Source organism: Patiria miniata, unplaced genomic scaffold, assembly GCF_015706575.1.
Source record: "Patiria miniata isolate m_02_andy unplaced genomic scaffold, ASM1570657v1 HiC_scaffold_16, whole genome shotgun sequence".
NCBI classification, from domain to species: Eukaryota; Metazoa; Echinodermata; class Asteroidea; order Valvatida; family Asterinidae; genus Patiria; species Patiria miniata.
Genome location: NW_024037054.1, coordinates 1,868,946 through 1,895,664, shown reverse-complemented (window position 1 = coordinate 1,895,664; position 26,719 = coordinate 1,868,946). Strand labels below are relative to the sequence as shown.

At 40.6% G+C, this 26,719-nt stretch overlaps 1 protein-coding gene across 4 annotated transcripts in view; it reads left to right on the top strand.

The window, feature by feature from the left end:
* LOC119722636 (von Willebrand factor D and EGF domain-containing protein-like) overlaps positions 1-26,719 on the top strand; it is a 72,749-nt gene that overhangs the window by 21,663 nt on the left and 24,367 nt on the right. For 3 of the 4 annotated variants that reach the window (XM_038192853.1, XM_038192855.1, XM_038192856.1), the window contains exons 2-17: positions 3,058-3,221; positions 6,987-7,221; positions 10,209-10,268; positions 14,052-14,185; positions 14,665-14,763; positions 15,239-15,328; positions 15,727-15,862; positions 17,120-17,331; positions 18,066-18,139; positions 18,529-18,592; positions 18,962-19,171; positions 19,618-19,832; positions 20,410-21,329; positions 22,672-22,808; positions 24,552-24,683; positions 25,769-25,867. In XM_038192853.1, coding sequence (XP_038048781.1) covers positions 3,058-3,221; positions 6,987-7,221; positions 10,209-10,268; positions 14,052-14,185; positions 14,665-14,763; positions 15,239-15,328; positions 15,727-15,862; positions 17,120-17,331; positions 18,066-18,139; positions 18,529-18,592; positions 18,962-19,171; positions 19,618-19,832; positions 20,410-21,329; positions 22,672-22,808; positions 24,552-24,683; positions 25,769-25,867 — 2,981 coding nt within the window. The remainder of the gene's footprint in view (positions 1-3,057; positions 3,222-6,986; positions 7,222-10,208; positions 10,269-14,051; positions 14,186-14,664; positions 14,764-15,238; positions 15,329-15,726; positions 15,863-17,119; positions 17,332-18,065; positions 18,140-18,528; positions 18,593-18,961; positions 19,172-19,617; positions 19,833-20,409; positions 21,330-22,671; positions 22,809-24,551; positions 24,684-25,768; positions 25,868-26,719) is intronic. The other variant, XM_038192854.1, reaches the window with a different exon arrangement.

Here is a 26,719-nt window from a genome sequence, read left to right as displayed (position 1 = left end):
ATTATTATTACAACTACAAAATAATAGGACCTTTGGGGGCACTTTAGCTTCACAAGTTATACCTTTGGGAGACGTGGAATTAGGGAGACATTTGCAGACCTAAGTGTTGTCGTGACGTTGCAATGACTTTGTAATGGGAGGGGTATATTTAGTTCAACTTGAGTTCATCATGAAAACCTATCATTTTTCTAAGGAAATGGTAGTAGTTGAATGGGGGCGAAGTGAGCATCGGATGAAGTACTCTGAGCTGAGCAGGAAACTAAAAATGGGGTGAACTTTAGGCCGATTCGGAACTTGTTCAATATATGTCGTCCAGGGCGGATCCAGGATTGTTTGTTGGGGAGGGGTTTATCAGCAAATCAATGCTGAAATGTGGACATTTTTTTTTTCTCTGGGCATTTGGGCTCCGTAAAATCTTTTTTTTTTTGGGGGGGGGGGGGAGGGTGCTCGTACCGTACTTTCATTATTACAGAATAGAGTACAAATACCTTAATGTGGGTGTCAGAGCGGGGGGGGGGGGGTATTTCACATTATTTTTAATATATTTCTATAAAAAAAAAAAAAATGTTGAGTCACAGCTGGGGGTTGACCCCCATACCCCCCCCCCCCCCCCCCCGCTCTGCGACCTTTTCTTTTTAAAAATATATACATCCTTATAAATACGACACTATTTGATACAATTGATACTTGATGAGATTTCATAAATTGTCGTATCAGCTGCCATATCAGAGTCGAACTAGTCTCGGTCCAAGGCGTTAGGCCTATGATCGATAATGGACTGCTGCTGCAAGACCGATTTTTATGCGCCTGCTAGTTGATAAGGCATTCACTGCCTCAAACAACTGCTGTTGGTCGAGAGTGCGTGATACAATGTACATGTACATGCATCATGTGCCCGTATAATGTACGTTTGTACCACTATGACCCGAGTTATGGGATGAAGCTAATAATAAGGCTGACCTTGAATTTGACTAGGGTGTAAGAGGCCGAGGGCCGAGGAGAGCGCAAATCAAAGGCTTTATTTCCTGCATTTTGGCGTAAAGGGGGTTCAACCAAAATGGTCCTTGGTTCAACGATGTGGTCAGCGGCGTAGCCAGTGTTCTCATCCTATAGGGCGGGGAGGGGGGGGGGTCACCGGACACGCTGCCCGTCCGTAAAATAAAAAGGGGGGGGGGGGGCCTGGACACCATCTTCCCACGGGGGCGCTGTTCAAAACTGACATCAATGTCAGACAATAGGTGGCGCTATTCGCTTTCCACGAATCGCGAAAAACAGGGTTTTCGTTAAGAATAAACAGAAAAAGAAAACGTGAAAAAGGCACCTAACCCGCTCATCAGGGTAACTCACAGGACTGTTATTTTCTCACGGTTGCCAAATTTCCAGTGGAGGGCGCCTGGGGGGGACGATTTTTTTTATGGGGTCCCTCAAGGGCTCCCCACCCCCTAGCCCCGCTGCATATGTGGTGGTATTCAAGATCCGTGCGTAGTTGAGTCAATTGGGTATGAAAATGTGGTACACATTTGGATAGAAACATTGTGACTAGATCTCGATGTAGGCCAGACTGTCTACTTTCGGGCCAGGTGACACTATTTTATGAGTTACAGGGTATCATCGATGCGGATGGATAGACCCCCCCCCCCCCCCCCACAGGTGTAAATTTTGGACGCAAAAAGGTAGCGGGTCAGCAAATGGAGCTATTTATTCTATAGCCTTAAACATATACTTTTTTACTGTAGCTATATAGGCTTTCTGGTTTGGGCACTAGTTTGAGAAGTTGTCTTCTGTAGTCGAATGTCACTCGACCCCAGTATGTACTTTAAAACGTTCAAGTACACTCCTTGAATATATACAAACTTCAATACAATTGGGGCCGGGGGGGGGGGGTTGTTTTGGTTATTATTATTTTCTGGGGTTGCTTTATTGGTTCCTTTTAAGTTTATGTATATACTAATTTGCAACACTAAAACTTATACATTGTAGTGTACAACGCAGGCCAACATGCCTATATGCGCATGCTGGAGAAAAATTCGTAAATATGCTATTTTGCTTCACCGAGAGACATAAACGGAGACCGTATTATCGGTTGGGTATTACGTGTTAGAGGCCGGAGCTAGACCCCCAAAATATAATGCATACGTATCCAAAGCAAACTGGACAACCCTGAATCCAAGCCACTTCATACTGTAAATATTGATGAATGTTTCTTTCTATGTGCTATGCATTCATGTACAGGCGGGTGTTGACATATTACCTCCTGAACCAGGGTTAGTTGCAGTTTATTTCAGATAGTTCGCAGCCTATACTGTCCCTGTCAACAAGGGCGTCTGTAAATCAAATTTTAAATCATTTACGGATGAGACCACCCAAATAATCTGCGTCTTATAGTGTTTCAAAACCACCTTCATTCCCATGCATCCCCTTTTCTCAATATTCGATGAGAATGAAATTGCTGTAACGAGGGTGCAGTAGGGTAGGGTACTTTCGGATTGAATGTCTTCATTTATTTCTCGGCTCTTTTATCTCTTGACATTCCGAGAGACGCGCGACGGGGGCACAGGCCTCCAGAGGTGATTGGGGAGTGCCCGGCAGGCCCCGGCCCCGCCCTTAGTTTTCCGCCACCGATAACAATATTTCACTATTTAAGCGAGTCTTCTTTGTTGCAGCTTGTTAGAAGTCTAACGTTCTTAATTGAAATCTGTAGCTGTGGTAAAAACTTGAAATAAGATAGAGTCTAGGTGCTTCTTTGATTCAACATACATTAGTAATGTGTGGTTGACGTTGACAATCCCTTGTGAACTTTTAAGGTTTGAAAGGACATGCATGGGTCTGCAGGTACCCCCTTGAAGTGAAAATCCTGTAATATATATTAGCACAAAAATGAAAGAAAGTTATGCATGCCATTTTGGCTGAGTCGCACAATCCATAACATGTCTGACCCTTACTTGAATAGTGCGGCGTCTACCTCTTATATTTAGTAATTGACACAGATGCAGAAAATAAGCTCTTGCTAAGATTTGAAATGCATGTTTTTCATGACCATTTTCGTTCTCTCCACAGAATGCACCCCAAGCGGGCATCGAGTCCTAGGTAATCCGTACCGCAGTGTTTCTTACTCAGCCGCGGCGATGTCTGGTAAACTTTGCGACAGAACGTTGGACAGGGGATGGTATCGCTTTCAGATTTTCGGCAAGTATGCGGAGATGCCCACAGAATGTGTCCAAGTAAGTAACACAAAGCTTTAATGATGATCGTTATTTCTGCACCCACAATGGCAACATAATTTTTCTTGACATCAATATTTTGGGTGACATATATACAGTGATTTTTCAGCGTTGGGGTTTGCTGGAAGTTGTCGCTTCATTGTCATTAAGTGGTGGATTGCTAGCCTATAGATTCATCTGGAGGGACAAGCCTATAGATTAATCTGGAGGGACATCAGAGTCAGAGACGCATTTTTTCCCATAACATTGTGAAAACATTTACTTCATTGTAAAATTCTTTCACGTGGTGATTTTTCTGTTTATAGCTGCTCTGTCTTCAGCTGTCATAGGTCATGAGTAAGAGAGGGACAACAAAGAAAGGCATGTCCTCAACAACTGGGAGAGCTAATTGTGATGCTTGTATGCCACTGACATTGTTTATAACTCAACTGAAGCAATGCTTCCACTCACTAAGCAAATCTTGGGCTCTTTGGCCATCCGTGACATTTTTCTTTGAGTTCTTCCCAGAAAGCGTGCTTACGATTCTTCTAGTGGCAGTGTAATTATCTTTTTTTATCACCTTGCTTTACTAGCTCTTCCAATTGCTTAATTGTTGAACGCAGCGGCTTGAATTTTAGTTAGAACTATGATCTTGTGTTCCGATTCCACCATTCTCTCTAGATTTGCGAGACTTAGAAATTGAGTAAAGCTGCTTGGCCTTGCCCCTTTTAACTTTCAATCTGATGGTCTTGTCTGATATACCCAACTTGGCACTTGCCACTTCCTCAAACCTGAATCTATAGCTGCCACTTCCTTAAAACTGAAACTAGTGTCTCGTTGTGGGATCCCAAAGTTTCCAGCATGCAAATAAACTTACGGGTCTCTTGCAAGGTTTCTCGTGATACCAGTATTTCTCAAACTTGTGACACTCGAATGCTGACTATTCGATGATCAGAATCCAGTTTAATCAAGTTATAAGCACGTTAACTGTGAATTACTGTTTATTATTATGTTGTCCAAACAATGTACCGATTCGGATGGGTGAAACAAGGTCCATTGCAGACGCCTTCTAGGTTGTGGAACTCTCAATAGACGTCCAAGATTATCGTTTTGTGATGTCACAGTGGCAGTGGTGGCCGAGAACACTGTAGGGTGGGAGAGGTAACTGGTAATTACAAATCTAGCATTCAATCACCAAGGACAAGTTGGACATTGTGCCTTACTTTGTCTATAGATGATGAGCTCATTCTGAGAGAGACGGTCGGACTCTTCTTTATCTAGAGTTGTTGGCGGTGATGCAAAGCTGATAGGCCTACCCCATGTAAAAAAAAAATGTAGCAGTCAATAATCTCTCTGCTACGGCTTCCACAGTTTGCAAACATTGGACATACCCAACCCCCTGCCTCTGGACCGTGGCTGACTTGTAGACCAAAACTCGGGTTCTATCGTCTGAACAAAATTCCTCCACAGGGTTAAGTGTACTGAACCTTGTCTTTTTGGATCCCATCACCGCAGTCCCTGAACAGTTGATGAATTTCCCTTGTTTTGGTATACAAGATGCGAACAAGAGGTTCGAAGACAGATAGACAAGCGGTATTTACCAAGACCATGCAATTTGATCGGGCTCCCACTAGCGCTATAGCCCGTCATAGTTACAGAGTGCCGCCCAGCTGTCTTCTTTTCTGCAGATGATTCTTCGTGATTTTCGTTATCAGAAGATTTGTACGAAATATATATCAATCCGGATTCTGCCGCTGACCCTGATCTATGGTGCTCCGAAAAGGACATGTTCTGCAGTGGTTCTGTTTTTAAACGTAGTGGTTCTGTTTTCAAACGGCATGGTTCTGTTTTCAAACGTCGTGGTTTAGGCCTATAGGTACAAACACCGTGTTTACTTGTTCAAACGTCGCAGTTAACTTGTTCAAACGTTGTGGTTCACTATTTCAAACGTCGTGATTCACTTTTTGTCCGTCATGGTTACCTCTTTTTTTTTAAATGTCGTGGTTTATTATTTTCAAACGTGGTGGGTCTGGATCCACCAGTGTCGCCTTTGAATGGCCAGGAACATGTTAGCCGATGATTGAGATTTGACCAATAGTGACAAGTGAAATACCAAGTAAGTTCTACCTGTATAGGTTTACGTTCAGAGTGACCCATCTCCTAGGCGGATTGGAAACATTAAAGCCTAAACTTTGTTATAGCGCTATAGGGCCAGGACTAGCTGACACGCTCTTTCAGTAAACACAAGGTCGTCGCACGAAGAGCCAAACAGTTAGAATTTGGTTAAGAGAGGCTAATGTTGAAACTTCATTTGGAATGGAGCTGCTCAACTCTCCATTCCAACCCAACACATCATAACCTTATCTTACCCAAAGCATTAGTTAAAACTGTAAATGTATTGAACGTTTAAGGCGTATTTAAGTCCTCATTAAAAGAAAGTGCTCTTAATTATTTTGAGAACATATTGTCGACACATGGAATTTAAATTGATGTATAGAAGAATGAAATTGTGTGTTATGTGCTTTCCGGTTGAAATGCACACAGATCGTGTGTTATAGGTAGGCCTGTACGACTGAACAAATTGATTCAGTCCCGTTTATGGCTTTCCCGTTTATGGCTTGTTTATACCTAGAAACTTTGCAGCTTATTTTGTCCATGTCGGAGTGTACATAATCCCTTTCGTTATGACGGAAATATGACTGGATTTTCATTAGCTGTGTGCAGTCTTGTATATATCCAAATATATCGTGCTTGAAACACGCAATCAATTGCTCGTTTAGTTGCTAACGAAAAATCGTGTGCTCGTAGCAGTTCGAGAAAAGAAAAAGAGTTCTCGAGTAATTTTGTTCTTTCCTCATAATGAACTTATCTAAGTCTGAATGCTGAGCAGTATCATCTTGGCAGGGCATGCGATGCGGAAAACAGGAAGAGTTTATATCCTTTGGTTAAAGAAACCATGCATTTCGTCTTCGGCTAAAAAAACCCCGCGTTTCTGTTGGTCCTCGAAAATCGAGCTGTTTTATTACTAATCTTGATTCAGGTCGTACTTTTTTTCCCGAAAACTTCGCTTCTAAACGTGCTATCATGTTTGCTGTCATTATTGTGGTACCTGATTTCATACGCGCAGTTACTTGCTTGGTATGCATATAATGGCATTTTATATTGACTGGTAACGCGTTGGCATATACACCGCGCGCCAAAAAAGCGACCGGATCAGAATCATCAGCCTAGGCGAGTTAGGGGTATTTTGGTCAATTTTTTTTGGGGACCGACAGATCCACCGACCGACGGACCGACACCAAAGTGATAAAGTCCATCACCGATCGCGAAAGTCCTTCACCGATCGCGAAAGTCCATCACCGATTGCAAAGTTGATCACCGGTCGTGCAAGCGTTGGCATATACACGCGCGCCAAAAAAGCGACACTATAGTGGATGTGATATAAATATATTGGGGTGTTTGTATCATCTGTCACTAATAAGTGAATTGGCAAATTAAAGGGTCTGTGGTTTATGGCCGGGCGGGAGACTTCTTTATGAAAATATGAAATTATACCGATTTAATGATGGGGAGCACTAGGACTAAAGAAGATAAAAACTATCATTTTGACTATTTGAACTAATTTTGAACTAATCGAAGCCTGCCTGAAATGCGGTTGAAAAGGTGTTATCCACATCTTAAAATGTCATGATTCTAATGCGGTGTCATGGTTCTGTGATTTGATCAATTTGTTGTATGTGATCGAAGGGGGTAATATTCACAGATTGTGTGTTTTCCTTTATTCAGGTGAGCCAGTGTGGTACCGACGCACCCATGTGGTTAGACATGGGAGGCAGAAACTATCCATCACCAGGAGAGAGCGCCAAACACGTAGCATGTGCTGCATGGAGTCTGGGAACCCAACTGTCCTTGCAGGACTGCTGTCTGTACTCGTTCCCGATCACCGTTACTAACTGCGTGGACTTCTTCGTGTATAACTTATTGCCGGCACGAGGATGCAATATGGCATACTGTGCCACGGGTACGTGATTTTACAGTCATCTATGCATGGAGGAATGAGCATGCCTTCAACCAAAGTGTTGTGAAAAAAACATCCAGTTTGATTATCATAATGGTAAATCTTCAACCAAACGGTGATAACTTTGTAGTCATTTCTGAACCTGGCATGGTATCTTGCTGACTACAGATAGGTTGCGTCCCACACTCAGTTCCTTTCAAATTCAAGCTTAAAAGAATGAAAAACTGGATTTGAAAATGCTCCCTAAATGTCAACTTATTCCCCCGCACGTCCAGTAAGAATATTTTATACGTCTTTCTCTTTGGCTACGTAACTTCGCTGAAATTTTATCTTGTCTTTAATGTAAGCGAGTTACGATACAAGTTTGAAATATGGCATTCCACCCATCCAGTATTCAAATTCTTCCCGAAGATATGACATACTTGGCATTAACTTCATTGCCACTCCTCAAATGGGATGGTTCAGGGATTGATGTTACATTGTAAGTACATGATAATGTCGAAGATAGTTAATTCCAGGGTGTTTGCGGTTCAGAATTTGTTTTATCTCCCAGACGTAAAATTATTATACACAAGAAACAAAGATGCGTGCCCTGCACGGGGCACGCGTCCTTTTATGGTTGATGTTCCACTTCGAGTTAAATCCAGTTCGGGCTTTTAAATGCCCATCTCGCTTCATGCGAGGCCCTACACATGCATAAATGCTCCTGGATTGTGATGTATTGACGACCGGGAGATGGAGAAGCTTATGAAACCTCCCAGATAGTGATTTTGTTTATCCACCCTTCAACTTGCAGAAAAGCCAATCGAGGATAGAAACTGGACTTTACCTTGGCTCTCTGCATTTGTGGAATTCTAAATAAGACTCACGTCGAGAAGCGAGCACACAGTGATCTTTCAAGATTGACATTGATCTTTCAAGATTAATATTCGTGACAAGTTTAATACCTCGAATACGTCATCTGTGACTGCCTTGTCAGGCCCATTATCCTCAGTGCACAGACCGAACCACATTCGTAACATAGTGATCATTCCGCGATTTTGACCAAAGGATCCATCAAAGTCATGATCACTCCTGTATCTGTTGCCATCTTAAATCCTCGTCACTTCAATTACGAAGAGAGGTTTAAATCGATGAGTCATATTTTTCTCTAATCATGGTGTAGCTGCCATGCTCATCATTCGTATCGGAAGCATTTTAATACATATACCATTAATTCGGTGGCCAACAACTGAGAGCGTACGTACATTCTTTCCCAGATGGGGACTATTAACGTGAGGGCACATTATACTGATAACTTAGTGGTGTTTCGTTTTTAATGAACAAATTAATTATCAGCAGATTCTAACGTGCGAATCACCAATGGGTGTACATTACATCACTGACGAAAGCTAACCATTGGTTTCGGGGTGGAGGTGGGAGGGGGTGGGCAGCGCCCCACTTTTGTCTATAGGCCTGCATGGCACTAGGCCTGCAGCAGGCCTATTAATGTTTTCCCTTGCTGGAGTCTTACCTCGCACTCGCTGGAATGTGCACCGCTCGCGCTATACAGTAACGTTGGCCAAGGGCGGATCAAGTACACAATATTTTTTTGGGGGGGGGGGGCCAAAAACAAATTTTGGTCCCCAAAAAGTGTGTCCAAAAAAATTACGGCATGGGGTACGGGGCCCGCTTAAGGGGCCCGAAAAATACCCCCCCCCCCCCCCTGGATCCGCGCTTGACGTTGGCTCCGAGAATATAGTTAGGCTACTTCATAAATGAGACTGTAAAAAGGAAATTGATGATCTCAAACCTTTGAGTCCAGACAAAACACCCGAGTGACTGATCCGGCGAACTGGCCTTTGACGGTCAAGACGAGAGGGACTTGATGCAGGCCACATAAAAAGCCATTGCATCACAGAGCTTTCCATGACGAGGCTAGGATTTTGGAAGTTTGGGAAATTAAATCAGTTTCAACCTGCAGTTCCCATTGTGAATGGTTCATCTGGATATTGTCTTCAATACGTGTACATGTACTAATAAGCTAATACAAAGGCGGTGGTGTAAATCTGTGCCGCCGGAGGAGGGGGGGGGGATGGGGGATAACCAAAAATCCACAAATTGCCCGGCCTAGGAAATTCGAAAAGCGGGGGGGGGGGGGGGGGGGGGGGGGCTGTTGGACACAACATTACACGGGGGGGGGGGCTGTTTATGATACAGATGTACATTTTATGTATACTTTCGCGCCTTAACCTTACATCAAAACGGCGCATTTAAAGCTTTTTGTCTTTCCCCCTGTTTTTGCATTTCACTAATTAAAGGACAAATTCTCTCCAAATATTTGTGCCACTTCTCCTAATTTCAAACGTCTTCTCAATGATCATCACCTCCTTACTTAATATCTAAGGTCATAATCGTGTCCCGTTTCAATTATGTTCCTGTAATTTTGCCGTCTCCAGGCTCCCTTTTATCTCATAATTGAGTCTTAAATATCATAGTCAGATTAATCACAGCCGCACTTGTGTTTTGATTGTTTGTTTGTTAGAGGAATATATGTTATTTGAGTTTAAAAAACATTATTCTTAAAGTAGGTATCGGTACTTGTCAATATTGGAATTGGAAGTGTCTACTTTATATACCTTTGTTTTAATTGTTATTCCTTCCTTACCTTTTCAAAACTTTCCCTCACTAATAGTTAATAGGCCTATCCACTTATTTTCTCTGCTATTGGCATGCACCTGCTTATCGGTTCATTGTAATCTAATTCACCGTATGGGTTTCTGGATAGCCCTTACGTAATAACAGCAAAATATAATCGAAGCATAAACCGAACGCATTGAACTATTGAAATCAGGCTCCCTCTGGACATCCCACAAATTCTGTGCATAATTTCTAGGCCCCTTTCTACGATTTAAATGGAAGGTGTTTTTTTTAAGTGAAACTCAGATCCGAAATCCGCGATTACTTCCACGTTATCATTCACTTTAAAAGTTGGTATGTTTTATTTACAGAGGGAAGGAAGAGGTGTGCCCCAGGCCAAATTTCACCAGACGGGTTCGCCCCATGTAGAGGTAAGAGGACGCCCTCAGTAACTCTGCTGAGAAAATGCACTGGAGAATTTCTAGATGGATCTATAACGTGCCTGTTTGTACAAAAAAAGGTTTCTGGTAGAAAGTGATTGTCAAAAAAATGCACGATCTGGACGGATACGATTTCGCGTGAAGTGTATGGTGCTGATACCACACAATACAATTCGTTTAAATGAATGTTTCGAGATTTCTATTATTGTCTCTTTTGATTTTGATGCTTTGTTCGTTTCCAATCATTTGAAGTTACAGGTCAGCTAGTGGATATTACACTTTTCTAGAAAACAGAGAAAAACCATGCACAACCTTTTGATCACAAAACACGATTTCCTCCATAGCACTCTTTATTTCCAAAATCAGTCAATCGATTGATTGGAAATCACCTACATTTCTTGATTTCTTTTAAATGACAGCAAGCCAGACGACATAATTTCACGGGGTGTTAGTACCAATACGATCTTTAATCCACCTTAGGTTTGTGATAATAATTCAGTATGTTTCTTTTGGGGGGGGGGGCCTTTATTTTGTTGGCGATGATAAAAACTGCCATCAAATTGAACGTTACTTTGCACTCGGGATTCGCTGGAAATACAATTTTATTGAAGAGATTATAGACCATGCATGACGGAGCAGTCCTTTCGTAAGCCCAATTATTATTGTTCACTGGTATTGTAATATGAGAACCCAGCAACAGAGATTTTAAGATGATAGGTTTGACAAGTGACATGTCAAAATCATTGGCATTCTGGCGATAGTGGAATAATCCTAACGACCCATGATTAGCCTGACTACATTGCTTGCATCCAAGCTTGAGGACCCTGATGCCACGAACCCGTTTACCCCAAGGAGTCTTATCTTACTAGAGTTATGGAGACATTTCATAAATCATCAGTCTCTTTGCTGGCGATGCGCGGTGTCATATCCTGCCGTGCCATCAGAAAGAGCAACAATTTTCATTGCGGACCTTGTTTAGCACGCCGGCTGGCCATAATTGGTTCAGGGCGAATCACTCGGCGCCGGTGCTCTCAGGGGAAAAGTTCTTAAAACCAGGCCACATTTTCGGGGGCAAACATCATGTGCAAGCTTGGCATAACATCTTACTCGCAATGTGGTTTGTTATACACATGTACTACTGATATAAATGACTGAATTGTTGATGGCTGATCGGGGGGGGGGGGGCATTATGCCTTTTTAATCGGAGAAGTGAAGACACCTTTTTGTCTTAGAAGTTCAGGAAATAATTAAAAACGTGGCGTATCTCCCTCGAAAGCCATCAGCTTCACAGACCTTTTAGTTTTAATATTACAATGTGGAAATATTGCACGATACTATATTCGTATTAATCCCCTACCCCTTTTTGGAAAAAAAGTACTCGAACCCCCCTCCCCCCCCCCAAAAAAAATGTGGTTCTGGATCCGCCCTTTGCTAGTGCTAAGTTAGTGTGAGCGGGGTTGATAATTACTTCATCTTAGGGTAGTGCAGCTGGATAAGTGGTTATAGCACAAGGGGCGGAACCCATTGGCTCCAGAGATGACACTCATCGTCTGTGGCCTTGAACTCAGTCAAACCCTGGAGGACGACAGGCCTTTAGCCCTGCTAGTGCCAAGTTAAAAATAAAGCATGGGGTGAGTCATGCGACGCAAACCTTGAACCTTGGCTTTAGTCATTAACAAAGTGAACATTTATGAGACTTCAATGATAGCTTATGTATTGATATCGAAAGAACATGCGTTTGTATATATAAATGTACATAGAAACTTGCACATTGTCTGGAATACATTTTAATATTTTTATTATACATATTTTTTTAATCGTCAGAAGAATCGCAACTTAATCTGACACGAAAAAAACCTGTCATAAAATGTTATCATGGAATCAACATGGTAGTTCGTTTCTGGCTATCTGGTTTGAAATTTTAGCATTCCGTTCCCCTCCCAATATGTCATGTTCTCTGACATGTTTTTTCTTCTTCAATTTTTCCTTTTTTCCCCATAATTACGAAAGCCCACTAGTGCCATGAAGTGTACAATTTTCAAAAAATGAAGTATATCTTTTTCTACATTTTTGTTTGTACGAGATAATTTTTTTCCAAGTTCCTTTTACGAGATATATTTTTTTCCAAAGTACCTTTTTTTTGAAAAAGAAAAGTTTATATTTCCAAATATATTTTTATGAGTATATTTTCTGATAAAGTGAAGTTTACGAGATGCTTTGGGGAAATTGAGGGCGTTCGCTGTGTCAGGCCGGCAGGTCGTTGAGACCTGCAGCGCAGGTACGACGCAAGGTTGTGCACCGTACCCGAAACTGGTGATAATTTGCCAACAGCCCCCCCCCCCAAAAAAAACCCTCAAAACGAACCCATTTTTTGTTTAAGTGACGTCGCAACTAAGGCAGGTACTGCGTACACCACCATCTTTTCCTCCAAAAGATTTGGTTAAAGTTATCAGAAATTACCTCAGATCGCACCACAGAGCGTCTAGAATCCAGAATTTTTGTCGGGGCCCTTAAGCGGACCCCGAACCCCACGCCGTTATTTTTTGGACCAACTTTTTGGGGGACCAAATTTTTGTGGGGTCCCCCAAAAAACGTATTGTGTTCTGGATCCGCCCTTGATTGCTAAGGCCTAAATCGAAGTGCAAGTTCTTCTTGGACTGTACAAACTTAACAGACGCGACTGTAGGCCTATATCTCGTAAAAACGAACTTCTGAAAAAATGTATCTCGACAAACGGACTTAAAAAATATAGATCTCCTAAAAACGAACTAGAAAAAAAAATCGTTGTTAGAACGAACTTGAAAAATTATACTTTCGTAAAAACGATTCCTCCCCCCCCCCCCTCAGATATATCTTGTAAAAACGAATGTTTCTAAAAATAGATATCGTATAAAACGAACTCGGAAAAATAGATCTCGTGAAAACGAACTTGGAAAAAATGTACTTCACTTTGTGAAAATGTATTCTTCATGACAATAGTGGGCTTTCGTACATAATCAATCTGTTTTTAGCACACACAAAAATAAAACACTGTATGTTTTCTTCATTTGCCTTTGTTCCTAGTCTGAATATGTTAGCACGAAACCTATCGGCATTCACAGTTCATGCAGGATGTGAAAACTCACGTCACTGTCGCAAGGGCGGATCCAGAACACAATTTTTGGGGGGGCCAAAACAATTTTTGGACCCCCCAAAAAGTGGGTCAAAAAAATTACGGCGTGGGGTTCGGGGCCCGCTTAATGGCCCCGAACAAAAAATTGGATTCTAGATGCTCTGTGGTGCGATCTGAGGCAATTTCTGACCACTTTAACCAATGTTTTTTTGAGGAAAAGATGGTGGTGTACTCATTGCCTGCCTTTATTGCGATGTCACATAAAAAAAAAAAATTGGTCTCGTTTTGGGGGGGGGGGCCATGGCCCCCTTTGGCCCCCCCCCCCCCTGGATCCGCCCTTGCACTGTCGGGGGCGGATCCAGAAATTTTTGCGGGGGGGGGGATGTTTCATCAGCAAATCAATGCTGAAATGTAGACAGATTTTTTCCCCGGACACTTGGAATCAGTAAAACAATGGGGGGGGGGGGGGTTTCGTACCATACTTTCAATCGGGGCGCTGTTCGAATCCGACAATCGTTAAAACTACAATAAAAAATCCTCGATTTACACCCTAAACAAACGTGGGTGTGTGTGTTTTGGTGAGGGGGGGGGGGGGGTTGCTGTTGGTTAGTTTTGTTGGCTTTTTTTTCACTCGGATCTTATTTTTCACTCTAATATTCCAGAGAGCTTCCCGGCTATTTTGGGCCTTCCAACCATTACTCCCATAATCCTGGAGGACGTGCTACTCAAATGCACCTACCAGGGGCTGAACTCGGGCCAGACCTCACTCAAAGGCTACACTGTGTCTTGGTATAAGGTAGGCCTATGATTATACTCAGAAGAGGAGTGAAGATGACAGTTTTTAAATTGTCGATTCTCATCAGAAAGCCATCCCCTCTCCCTCTACATATTTGTTAAATGTTAAGAAAAAGAGAGATAAGAAAAAAGTGTAAAAAGAGCGCTCCTAGCATCACATGAGGTCCAGCCCCGCCCCCCCCCCCCCCATATTGTTGTTCATATATGAAGACCACCTCTGTAGAATTCCTATCTTTTTGAGTCTGGAAATATAAGAATGTTTATTGCTTTATCGTGTTTCTGAAATTGAGGATTCATTATCTTTATTTTAGTTCAAAGAAACAAGTTTTCACCTTGTGTGGTCTTTTATAATTATAATGGCCACAGACATTCACAGAAATACTTCACATTTTGAGGGGCATACTTTTTTTTCCAATTGGTTGTGTGTGGTTATAGAGGTAGACTGTCCCTGTGATAATTCTTTTCTCCATATTTTATCAGGCAGACAGCATGGACTCATTCCAGAGAGTTATGTCAGAGGATACATTTGCCAACTTTGCCTTCATTAACCCAAGGAATTATTTCCATATGGGTGATAAGGTATGCCATATATAAATTGCAATGAATCATTTTATTTGGCATCGCTTTTGTACTATTAATTCAGACTAGTCACATTGCAGTGTGAAACAAATTCAGGTTAATTTAATTTTGAGCAAGATTTCACTTTTTCAATACTTGAGAGAAGATTTCACCACTTCCATTCTTGCACTGTGTAGCCAAAAATGTCCTGAGAAAAGAAAAATGAAGAATGTTAGTTGTAAGTTTCAGCAGAAATACGCCTAGCCTTGGCCCAAGACGTCAGTGATCAATAGCGATGGTTGCATTGTTGTAGAGCGCCCTTGCACAAGTGTTTGTTTTTACTTTCTCACTCTAACGCTTGGGAAGTTTGCAGTAAAGGGGGTGCGGCCATTTTATAAAAATTAAAGTAAAATTCATGAGGGTGACATTAAAATTAAGTATTACTTGAATTTCAGTAAGCTGAGTTCAGCTGATGTGTATATTTTGCCATCAACAGATTATTTGTTCTGTACAAGCTTTCTTCAATGAAACAAGAGAACTAAAAAGCCCAGCCGTTGAGAGTGAACCATTTGAAGCTTCAATCAAGGTGATCCAGCTGTGTTTCATTAAAACATATTTCTGCACAGATTTTGAACGATTGAGTATAGAGCTGATAATGATCTAGTTTTAAAGTACCGGTAATCAACCTTTTATCCACTCTATGCTGGGGTGCTACATGAAATGCATATAGCAGGAGAATAGATGGAACTTGGAAGATGGCTCTTACAAATTATTTTTATATTTGTTGACAGTTTGTCATTTAATATATAACATGGTGTGCTGCGTATCCCTTGTTGTGGCATTGAAATAGTTGCCTTAGGGCAAAGCAAGATCTTATTTGGACCCTCTGTTCTTTCAATTCACACTTCCTGTGTCACCTTTGGTGTTTTTCTTGCACCTTGCTTATATGATGTTTTAATCTTGTTCTGTGGCTTTGCTGTGAAGGTTTCTCCAACCAGTTTGGAGATATTGGAAGATGGCCAGCCACACTTCTTAATATTTGAGAGCACCATGCCCATCATGTGCGCAAACAAGGATGCACCCTGCTCCATCAGAGTTGCACTGACAATCATCAACAATGGTGCGTTGCTAATCACACAGGGTCGGATCCAGGAATTTTTGTGGGGGGGGGGGGCATTTCATCAGTAAATCAATGATGAAATGTAGACAGGTATTTTCTCCCATCACTTGGCCTCTGTAAAACAAATGGGGGGGGGGGGTGTACCATACTATCAAAAGGGTTGCTGTTCAAATCCGATAATCATTAACACTATATTACAAAATAGTGTACAAATACCCCTGTAACCCAGCTGGCTCTGTCCGTATTTTGTTCACCTGTGTATATTATTTCCATATCTGCGCCTGTCACAGGACCTTTTTATAGTAGTTAGTAAGGTATATCAAACGAGGAATTTTTTTTTACTGAAGTGTTAATTGCCAAATGGTTTGAGAAAAATCACTTCATTAGAGTTTCATGCAGATCAGTTGTTAAGTATATCTGTATGATCAAATTATTGATGGGTGTATACAATTAATCATTTCCTTCTTGCAAGATTCCTAAACCCCTTTCAGGACTACAACAGATAATCAGTCATACATGGGCTATTTACAGAATAATAAGGCACATTGTCACCAATTTTCCAACTTGCACAAAACCCACCAAGTTTGATTCCGAAATGGTTGGGTGTTAATCGACTTTAAAATTTCACAGCCACCTATTACTGGTAACCAAAATGGAATGAAATAAATCATAGGAATCAAATAGTTGAATTTTTTCAAAGCTGGTAATATTACAAACGAATAATTTGAATTTCACTGTTTTTCCAAAACTGTCTGCACTAGCCATTGGCAGTATTTTAGAGTTTTGTTGTACAGTTGGTCATAGAAACAGAACTGCACTCCTCAAAAAAAGATTTGGCCAAATTTGTCAAAGTAATCAAACATTCATTATATGTAAATAAAGCTATGATGGCACAGTCATGTAAAGGAACGAGTGTTTAGAGTCACAAATTGCGGTCTAAAATTCTGCATTTCGCAACACCGATATCAATTTTGTCAGTGAATTTTAACATTTGATATGACTTAATTAAATTGTAAAACATTATTGAGATTGTAAATCTTATTTTCCCATCTTTATGATTGTTGGAGTTGCCCTTTAACTTCAATTTGATTTGTGGTGTTGAATGTTGTCAGCAATGACCATTTAAATAACTTTTTTAGCCCCTGTTTTATACTAATGCTTTGGCATGAAGTGTCATTACAAAATCCTTTTTAAAATATTCTTTTAACGTTTAATTGATTTGAATATAACTTTTATACTGCTCTTTGAACCCCTCAGAATTTCAGTTTGGGTCGGATGTGGTCCTATCCGAGTGTTTCATTGACTTTCGTTCGCGTGTTTGCCTCGAACCAAGATGCAGAAGAGCTTCAGTGCTTGTGACTGCAGTAACAGATTTCACACATGATGGAACGCGGACAAGTCTCATTGTAACAGGAGCTATCACCAGCACTGACATCTTCTGGGACGGGTTTGACCCAGCAGATGTACAGGTTATTTCAATAACTTATTATTTTGTAACTTTTAAGAATATACCTCTTTTGACATTATTGATAAGTTTTTCCTTTTTAACAACTAATAGCATTCACACAAATTGAATTGGAACTATAGCTAGCAATCAGCATGGCATAGGATATTTATTTTTGTTATTTTTTTACACTTAAAAAAATATGACAAATTATCCTTGCATGTTTGTTTATTGCTGAGATTGGTTTGTCGTGTTATATTTCCCTTTTCCCCTTCTGTTGGTCTGCCAGTTACTACACTGAGCTGCAGCTTTTGTCCTTGCTCTTTTTTTGACAAACACAAATTTAATACTGGTTTTTTTCCCTATAACATCAAAACTTTTCCACAAGGAAGATAAGCCAGAAGCCTTGATGGAATTGGAAAAAAAATTAAACTAGGATTGTTCCTGCTCACATCTCTTCGAAAGTTTTGAGGATCTTCCCAAAGCAACTTAAGGATTTTTGTTTATTACAAAAAAAAAGTTTTTTTTGGTGTAAGTAGTTTATGTGGATTTTATATGTTGTTATCTGTTATTTTTTTTTTTAAATTGTGAGCATTTTCAGCAAGCAGAGACTGTGAACCAATTAAGGAAAGCGTAACAGCTTAACTGTGTTACTTTTGGTGCATGTCCACACCAAAAAGCTGAGAACATTGACACTGAATTTCACTGTTCTTCACATTTGAGAAAACTTCAATTTTGTAAATGATTTCCCAACTGTAGGTTACAGTACAGGATGTTCGCACTGCACAGTGCTATGCTTTCACTGAACCGCATTTCATCACATTCGATAGAAAGTAAGTTATAATGTTGGTTTAAAGAGCATCAGTTCCCATGGCAAGCTTACCTTGGGGTGGTACCGGGTCTGAAACTGTTCAGTGAATTGTTTCACACTTAATTCATGTAATCCATGTTTATTTCACCTTGTTGAAATCTTGAAATAAGTGATGATAATAAAGCAAAATTATTATATGGAAGGTCAGACACATTAACTTCATATTATTAATGGCTCTCTGTCAATTGGCCAAGCCGTCACTAAAAGAATAGAGTGAACAACATTGGAAGTCCAGGTTGACAAATCCCAAAAGCACTTATTTTTTTTGGGAGTGAATTCTATGTTTACATGAAATTTTTAGGAATAATTTTTACCACCTATTCTATAAGTTTTGTTCATTTTTTTAAACAGGAAATATGACTTTTACAAGACAGGGACATATGTTTTGGTCAAAAGTCGCATCAGGGAATTTGAGGTATGCATATTCAATTGATTAAGTTACTCAGTAAAAGTTCAAATAGAAAATATGTTTTTTAGCAAATGTTGGTGATATATTATTACTTTTTTCTTAAAATTTAAACTATTGACAAAAGATGTTGGTCTATAAAGGCCAATTTACTAATACGCGACGCTTTAAGACACATGACTTAGTCGTGTAAATGTAAACTAGCTTATTCATTTATGCATATTTATAAAAACGCACGACAAGTCGCACGACATGTGTAAATAGACCTGAACAGAGTTCTTGACCATCAAAAGTGTGTCATTTATATGTTTATTGTATGTTGAATTTATTCTTACCATTTTTAATTTTTCCAATTTTTTTGGGGGGGGAAATGTGCAGGTTCATAACAGAATCTGGAACTGTGGTGGCTTGATAGACCAGGTGTCATGTAGCTGTGGCTTTGTTGCTAGAGAGGATAATGATGTAATCTCTGTTGACATGTGCAATGGTAATGTGTTTGAGACAACAGCTGAAGTCAAGATTAGAAGCCCCTTACCACTGTCTGATGGGGTCAAGGTCAAGGAGGCAAGGAATGGAACTAAAATAACAGTAAGAATATAACACTTCAAGAATAATTGGTACCAATTCGAAAAGCAAACCTCATATAAATCGTCCAAAGTAAGATTCGGAAAAAGAGATGGGTGAGGGGCAGTCTATCAAAACAACACTTCAAAGCAAAGGGTTTCTGTGCATGCCTGACTGAAACATAGCCTTTGACCTATGGGTTTTATGCCAGACAAAGTTAGCGAGCTGCACTCTGATGCTTGAAAAAGAACAGCATTGTTTTTGTTTTCTAGCACCTATGAACACAAAGCATTGAACTGGTCAATGGAACGATATGTGCCATAAATTACCAGCTCCTAATTTAGTCAATTTCATACAATTATGACAAAAATTATGAAAACGTTAATAAGGGAAATAACCTATTGTTTTCCAAAGCCTAATTTGATGAAGTATAGCCTCTGACAATGTTCATTTATACAATTTGTTTTTAGATTGAGTTTCCATCTGGGGGCTTTGTTCGTGCTGATATTGCAAATTGGGGGATGAGCATTACCGTACAGGCTCCTTCTGTTGACTTCAATCAAACACTTGGCTTGTGTGGAATGTTTGATGGCAACCCTGACAATGACTTCCATGATGCTCAAGGAGAACCTATGAACATTATCATGAAGAACAAACAGGCTAATGAATTTGTTGAACAGTGGAGGTGAGTGCTGTGCTCAGTTTTTGTTCAAATGCAAACTTAATGTAAACCAAGGCCCACTTTAGATCTGTAAAAGCATACATTATCTGAGCAAAAATAAAAAGGCGGCTGTTATAGATAGTATCCGTTGAAACGATTTTTGCCAACAAAAGAGGGTTTATGCACTCATCTCTAGCGGTTACTTTGGATATCGAAATTGGTTTAGTTTGATGGGTAATGAACTCAAAACCGTTTATACCAAATTTGAAGGTATTTGAATGGAAAATATAGAAATTATGCTAAACATACTGTTTTTGACCAAAAATGGGCAAAAATGTTGTAAAGTGCCAAATGATGTCATATTGGAGATTACAAATGATGTCATATTGGAGATTGCCAGCCACCCAACATTCCTGGCACCTTTTAGGAAAATGGGCCTGCGCATATGGACTTAAGACCAGAAAGGCCCCGGTCCTGATAAGGTAAATATGAAGTTATAGTCATTCTCAAGTGGCCACTAAGTAACTGTTTGGTCCTGACTTCTCTCTCTCTCTCTCTTGCTCTCTCTCTCTTATGATGATTATTTGGTGTTCTTTGCCAGGTTGCGTGATGGAGGGATGTTCAATTCAGGTCTTACAACTGTTCCATTCCGTCTTCAATTTCCATCTTGCTCTTGTTCACTCTCGATGCTTGGAGTTCCAAACAGCCTCTTTCCCTCTGAAGACCTGGATTGCATAGATGGCATTAGCTGCATGGCAAGATGCACCGGAAATGAGGGTGTATCACGAATGGAAATTGTCAAGTCTCTAGACATGACCTCCATGTATAACAACGTTGTCACCTTTCCTTGGGAGCAGAGAGTCAAGCGAGCAGACTACGAAGAATTCCCTGAAACCGCCACCACAGATATGCATCAGGATGCTAAAAAGGAGCATAAGATGACAAAGCGGTTTACTGATTTCCTGGACCTTGGCAATGGCCCACAGTTTGGGGACTATGGACCAGAATCCCCTTTCTTCTTTACTGATGATGGTAACTTTGGCTCACCTCTGGTCGATACCTACTTCTTTTACCCAGACCATGCCCCCACTGACCTCCAACCAGTCATGACTGAGTGGCCCACTGCCACTGGTATCACAGAACAACAAGCACTTGATATTTGTGAGAGAACTATACGTAACTCCTCCCTAGGTTTAGCCTGTGGCATGGATGCACTGAAGACAGACATGTTCATCCAAGATGCAATAGAAGTCTGCCTTGGGGATATACAAATGACAGACAATATATTCTGGAGTGACCATGCCATCCCGCTGCTTGAGAACCAGTGTGAAGCAGCTGTGGTTCGAGACAGAACACTATGGAAAGTGAATGTTCTAGAACTACAAATGGATATGGTTCCACCAGAAAATATAGTGAGGGCCCTGAACTGCCCCAAGAATTGTAGCGGAAATGGGGTGTGCTCCAAGCTGGGTTGTGTGTGCACTGCAGGGTATTCCTCGCATGATTGTAGCCAATCTGATGGTGAGTTTATCAGCTGAAGGTTGGATTGAAGACTGTTGGACTGTTGTTTGTTTGTCTGTCTGTCTTTTATACTAGTGTTATTTACTTTAGGGTACCTTTTAAAAGTATTCTGTTTTATTAATCTGTTTAACTTTTTAATAAAATGTTTTAATTAACCTATATCACTTGCCTGGGGGACGCTTAAAACAAAATAACTCTATTTCAAGTATTTGGTCAAATGTGGCAATAAAAAGTTTGAGGTTGGGGATTTGGCTGCAAAACAATCCAGGTACACACAGGTTTTCTCTTCAGCCCAATTAATGATTTAGTAATCCATGGAGCCAAGCATCAGTCACAAATGCAAAAGCACAATGTAAAGATAAACAATAAAAATATCGAAATTAACAAAAAAAATTGATCCAACGATCATCAACACTATATTACAGAATAGTGTAAAAAAAAAATTGTGGAAAAAAAATTCAACAATCAAGCAAAGCATGGTAATAACTCAAACAAAGCATTGGTACACTTTTTTTCTATCTATAATGAGAATTCAAGTTTATCAAATTATTAATTAGTTGTACCAAATTAATTATACTCCACATGTTAAAGGGAATGTACAACATTTGCTTTTGCTGCAATTTTCAGAAATAAATCGATTTGGAAGATAAGTGTGTTATAGCAAATATTGTTAAAATGACCCTTTTTTCACGTTTTGGGCTTGTAGATGCTGGAAAAACCGAGAAAACCAATCATGTTCTTGCAGTCTGGTTCCCTGACCCCACTTAAGATGAAACGGAGCAATTTATAGACTTTGGGGACTTGTAAGGTCAAAGAATCAGTCTAGCAGACTTGTACCCCTTCACAGGTGTGTAATCACTTGCAAAAAAAATGCGAAATAACTGATAATGAAAAAGTCGGAGCAGTTTTTGAAAAATAGTCAGTTTTCTCCAACGCTGGTCGGCCGACCAGCGTTGCAAAAATACAATTTTTCTTGAAAACGTCAGCACACCAGGAGCCACGATTTTACAGGACTGTCATTCCAAACAATCCAGTAAGGTATTTCGTGATAATTTGATCGTTTCGTTTTGTGATGTTTGCAAATGTTGTATCTTCCCTTTAACTATTTGCCCATGGAAGTAGCAGCATTTGTTTTTATATTTGACCTGATATTGATAATGAAGCACTATTCTAAGTCAGTTTATCATTAACTGCTTATGGAAAAATCAGTGATTGAAAATGCATGGAAAAAGCAATTGATTTTTTTGGCATAACACATAACAGCTAACACAAGCTAAAACTTCAAAGGTTTCTCACTTTTATTTCCATTGATTTGAAAACTTCTAATTTATTTTTGGTAAAGCTGATGTCCCAGAGTTACTTCGACTGGAGAACAATGGCGTGTGTGACTGGCGGTCACAAAGCTGTCGCCGTGTTCGAGTAACTGCCAGAGAATTCCAGGAAGGACGAGCAATGGAATGTCACTTAACAAGACTAGAGGTGGGTATACTGTTACAATGAACACTGTGCAGGAACCAGAGTTGTATCTCTCAGGACTTGGACTCATGACTAAGATATCACACTCATGAGGACACATTACTTTATTCAACAGCAATATGCCTTTTTCAAATGGACTGTGTTCTCATATAGAAGAACAGTGGGACTGTCCATAACATGCCTTTCTACTGAGGAACAATGTGACCTTTCCAAGTTTTTGAGATGCTCATTACAAATAGTGGAGTCTCATTTCACGTAGCGCGCCATACGTCCACGAGACTGCATGTGCACAACTGCTGCGTACAATGTGTATGAAGGTCAAACTTTTCACGCTCCGGGCTCGGTGACTAAAGAAAATCAAACAATGCCCACTTCAGATTCTGTTAAAAGAATTATTTCTGATACATTTCATGCCAGTTTAATGGTCATACTCCCACAAAATACACCCAGTGAAATGAAATCTTTAAGTTCATGTCAGTTATGTGACCCGCCTTGTAGACGCATACAAGCGAGCGCGGTGCCAGCATTGCGACCGACGTGCTGTGAAAGAACTTCCCCAACATTTGTCTCGGGAACCTGTTAATTTTGCCACATGAAAACGAAGTAGTTCAGGTCTTAACGAAGATGGTGGCTGTTAGTTTTATTGTTTTCACTGAACTAATGCACCTGCTAAAGACAAATGAAAGTGCGGTTGCGAAGCTGCAATGGCGAACGGCATTTTGCTACTCACCAACCAACCTACTGTGCGGAGAGGGGTGTTATATAATGTAAAGTTTCAGAGGGACGGATACACACTGCAATACGCATTAAAAACGATTCTCTCACAAAACCTTCTGTTGGCCGCCACCACAGAATACTAATCTCTCAAAACTTTTCTTTATAACAATACTGTTAAACTCACAATAGAATCCTGGTTCCTCCGAACATTTCGCAGCATGTACACCGCCATTGAAATGGAAAGGGTTGTGCGGTAGCTAGTACAAATGTAACAACACAGCACGCGCGCCAGCACGATCGTAGACTTGCACTGACACACACGTGGTATCCATGCACACACGCAAAGAATAAAAGCGCATGCTACGAAAAAGTCACATTGCACGCGCACAACACATCATCAAGGAGCGACTTAGTAAAGTTGAGTACTGATGTTCATTTTGAGACTTGCCATGTACAAACTATTTGTAATGTTCCTCAGGGGAATGACTGAAAGGGTTGTCATTTGTTTTCTTGAATAAATAACGGCATTATTTGTATGCACATCTGCAAGGGTACCTCTGAATGGCGTAATATTTTGTCCCACAAGCTCCTTTATTGCCCTAGTCTCTCTGATTGCCTCTTCGTGCTTTGTAACCTACATTAAAACTAGTCATGTCGTGTGCTGCTGCTTTCAGGGGGTTCATATGCCAGTTCCTTTGTGGCTTCAATCTGTTCTCCTTATAGGCAATAGGCTGCATTGGCTGCGGTGTTGGCCATTTCTCATCTGCGTGCCTGATGTGAGACTTGAGTCTGAGGGAACCACTCCACCTAACTTGGGCACCTTAAGGTCCTCCTTGTTCTGGCTCACCAGCTCTCATTCCAGTACAGCCTCCCTCCATGTCCTGGCTGACATGCAATCTCTGACGTAACAGAAACTGTATATTCCACTGTAATGCTTCCTCATACACATTGTTAAGAGAGAAAATGTTCACATTTTCCTTTTTAAAATGATCATGATTGATGTCTTCATTTTGTGTTAATCTAATATAGAGTTCCAGTGCTGAAACAGCCATTTTTCAGAGCCAGGCTAGCTACATCAACAAGCGGTCTGCATTGTGCCATCTACCCTCACTGTCAGAAGGGGCCACTGCAGACAAGTCCTTGACGAGGTGGAAAATAAAGGTAAACGACACAGCTGAATAGACTGTTTCACCTTACGTAGGATCTGTATATTATAGGACCTACATGATCAAGAAATAGCCTTTAAAGATCACAAATGCTGACATTTGCTAGATTTTGACTCTTTGAATTTACTTCAAAGCTCATACACAGTATAAAACACACTGTATAAGTAGATTAAACAAGAGTCTTAAATTTCAGCAACATTATAGTTGAACTGTCTGTGCTCTTCAACAATTTTGATTATTTTGTTCTTACGGATTTTCATCTGTATGTTTTTAATGTCTACGTCACTCAACTTACTGTAGAGCAATCTACTTGTGCATATTTCCCTAGACCGGCAGGTATTTACGCTAAGAGTTTACACAAAAGCACCCTCTGGTGCCCTACCCATAGTGCCCCACGCTTTGCCTCTTTTCTCTTAGCAGCAGGTCGGATAGGACTAGCTTATTAATACGCTTGTATTATTGATCATTCTTCGACTGCCTGTAATCGCTTAAGAGAAGTTTCCGGCTTAGAGTTTGTAGCTATAGTGTATTGTTCTAGTGAGATTATTAGCCGTGCTCCAGTGTCCCCGCCTGCAGTGAGCGCTCAACCGCCGTCAGTCATTGGTCAATGTTGGGTAGCCCAAGGACAAAGGGACATACCGCACATGGTTAGCTTGGGTCTGGTGTCCCTACCGGCACTGAGCTTACGCCCGTCTATGCCATACACAGTTATCCAGCTTAAAGTCCTCTTTTAGCTTTTGACTTGTTTTTCTCAAACCCACTCACAAGTATCAACACTGTACTATAAAGCAGAACAGGTCTATGTCATGTGTTTTTGTGTGTATTCACAAGTTGATCGCCTGCATAGTGGGCAATAGGCAGTACCAGTGAAGCCACTTCTGCCTGCGAAGTGGGCGACAGGCAGCAAAGCCACCTCTTACCAGTGCAGCAGGCGAGGCAAAGCCTTGCATCAAGATTATTTTAATTGTTTAAGGATTCTTTCTGAGCTTGTAATGGACAAGATCAAATCAGAAGACATCAAAAAAACATTTCCCCTAGTAGTTTGATTTTTTTTTGTATTATATTTTATTGAATTTCTAGATGTCCTATGTGGGCTCACAGATGAGTTCTGGATTGGTTTTCACCGTGTATGACTCCCACTGCCAACAGTGCGACTGGACTAGTTCATGTGTATTGAAGGTAGAAAGAATTGATCACTTAATTCATTCCCTCAAGATTGTCAACAATCCACATAGGCCTACTTACTAGATGATAATGTTTATTGGTTGCTGGCCAATAATTTTGTTTTTTAACAAGACATAAAACCAGTTCCCCCCCCCCCAAAAAATCATAATACCGTAATGACGATCTTATCGCCTAGCGATGGCCACACTGGCATCGTCACAGTGTCATCAGGCCAACAGAAATTTTCAGTACGGGATACGTGGTATTGAACTTGCTGTGCTATACTACTATACCCAGGGTTCAAAATTAGCGGTAGCCCGCTAGCCAAATGCTAGTCAAAACAGCGGCAGGCTAGTCAAACTAGTCCTTAGGTAGCCCGGCTGGCGGGTCAAAATATTATTGGGCTACGGCAAAGATGAACAGACAGGAAGAAATAAATCATTAAATTCAGAAAGCGAACCTCTAAGTTGTCACTTTTGTATGTAAAAGATAAACCCTAGCAATATGCTGGCCAAAAAAAATATGTGATGCTTTGACATACATGAAAAGTAAACTTATTTTTGTAGTACGTGAAAGAAGGTGCCTGCTTTTCATGTTTTTCATTCCAACAAAATGTTTTCAAGTCTTCGGGCCTCATAGTTTCAGGAATCTCTCAACCATCTGTTCATCAATTCAGCTTGATCAACTTCCAAACTAAAATGACAGTAGGAGACTTTTGAGATGCCTGGTTGCAGCAAATACACCGGTCCTTTTCAATTGACACAAATATTTTAAAAGGACTGGTGTGTTTGCTGCCAACAAGTGTCTCAAAAGTCTTCCATGGTTCAATAGTCTATGATGGGACTTATGTAATAGTACATATAGAAT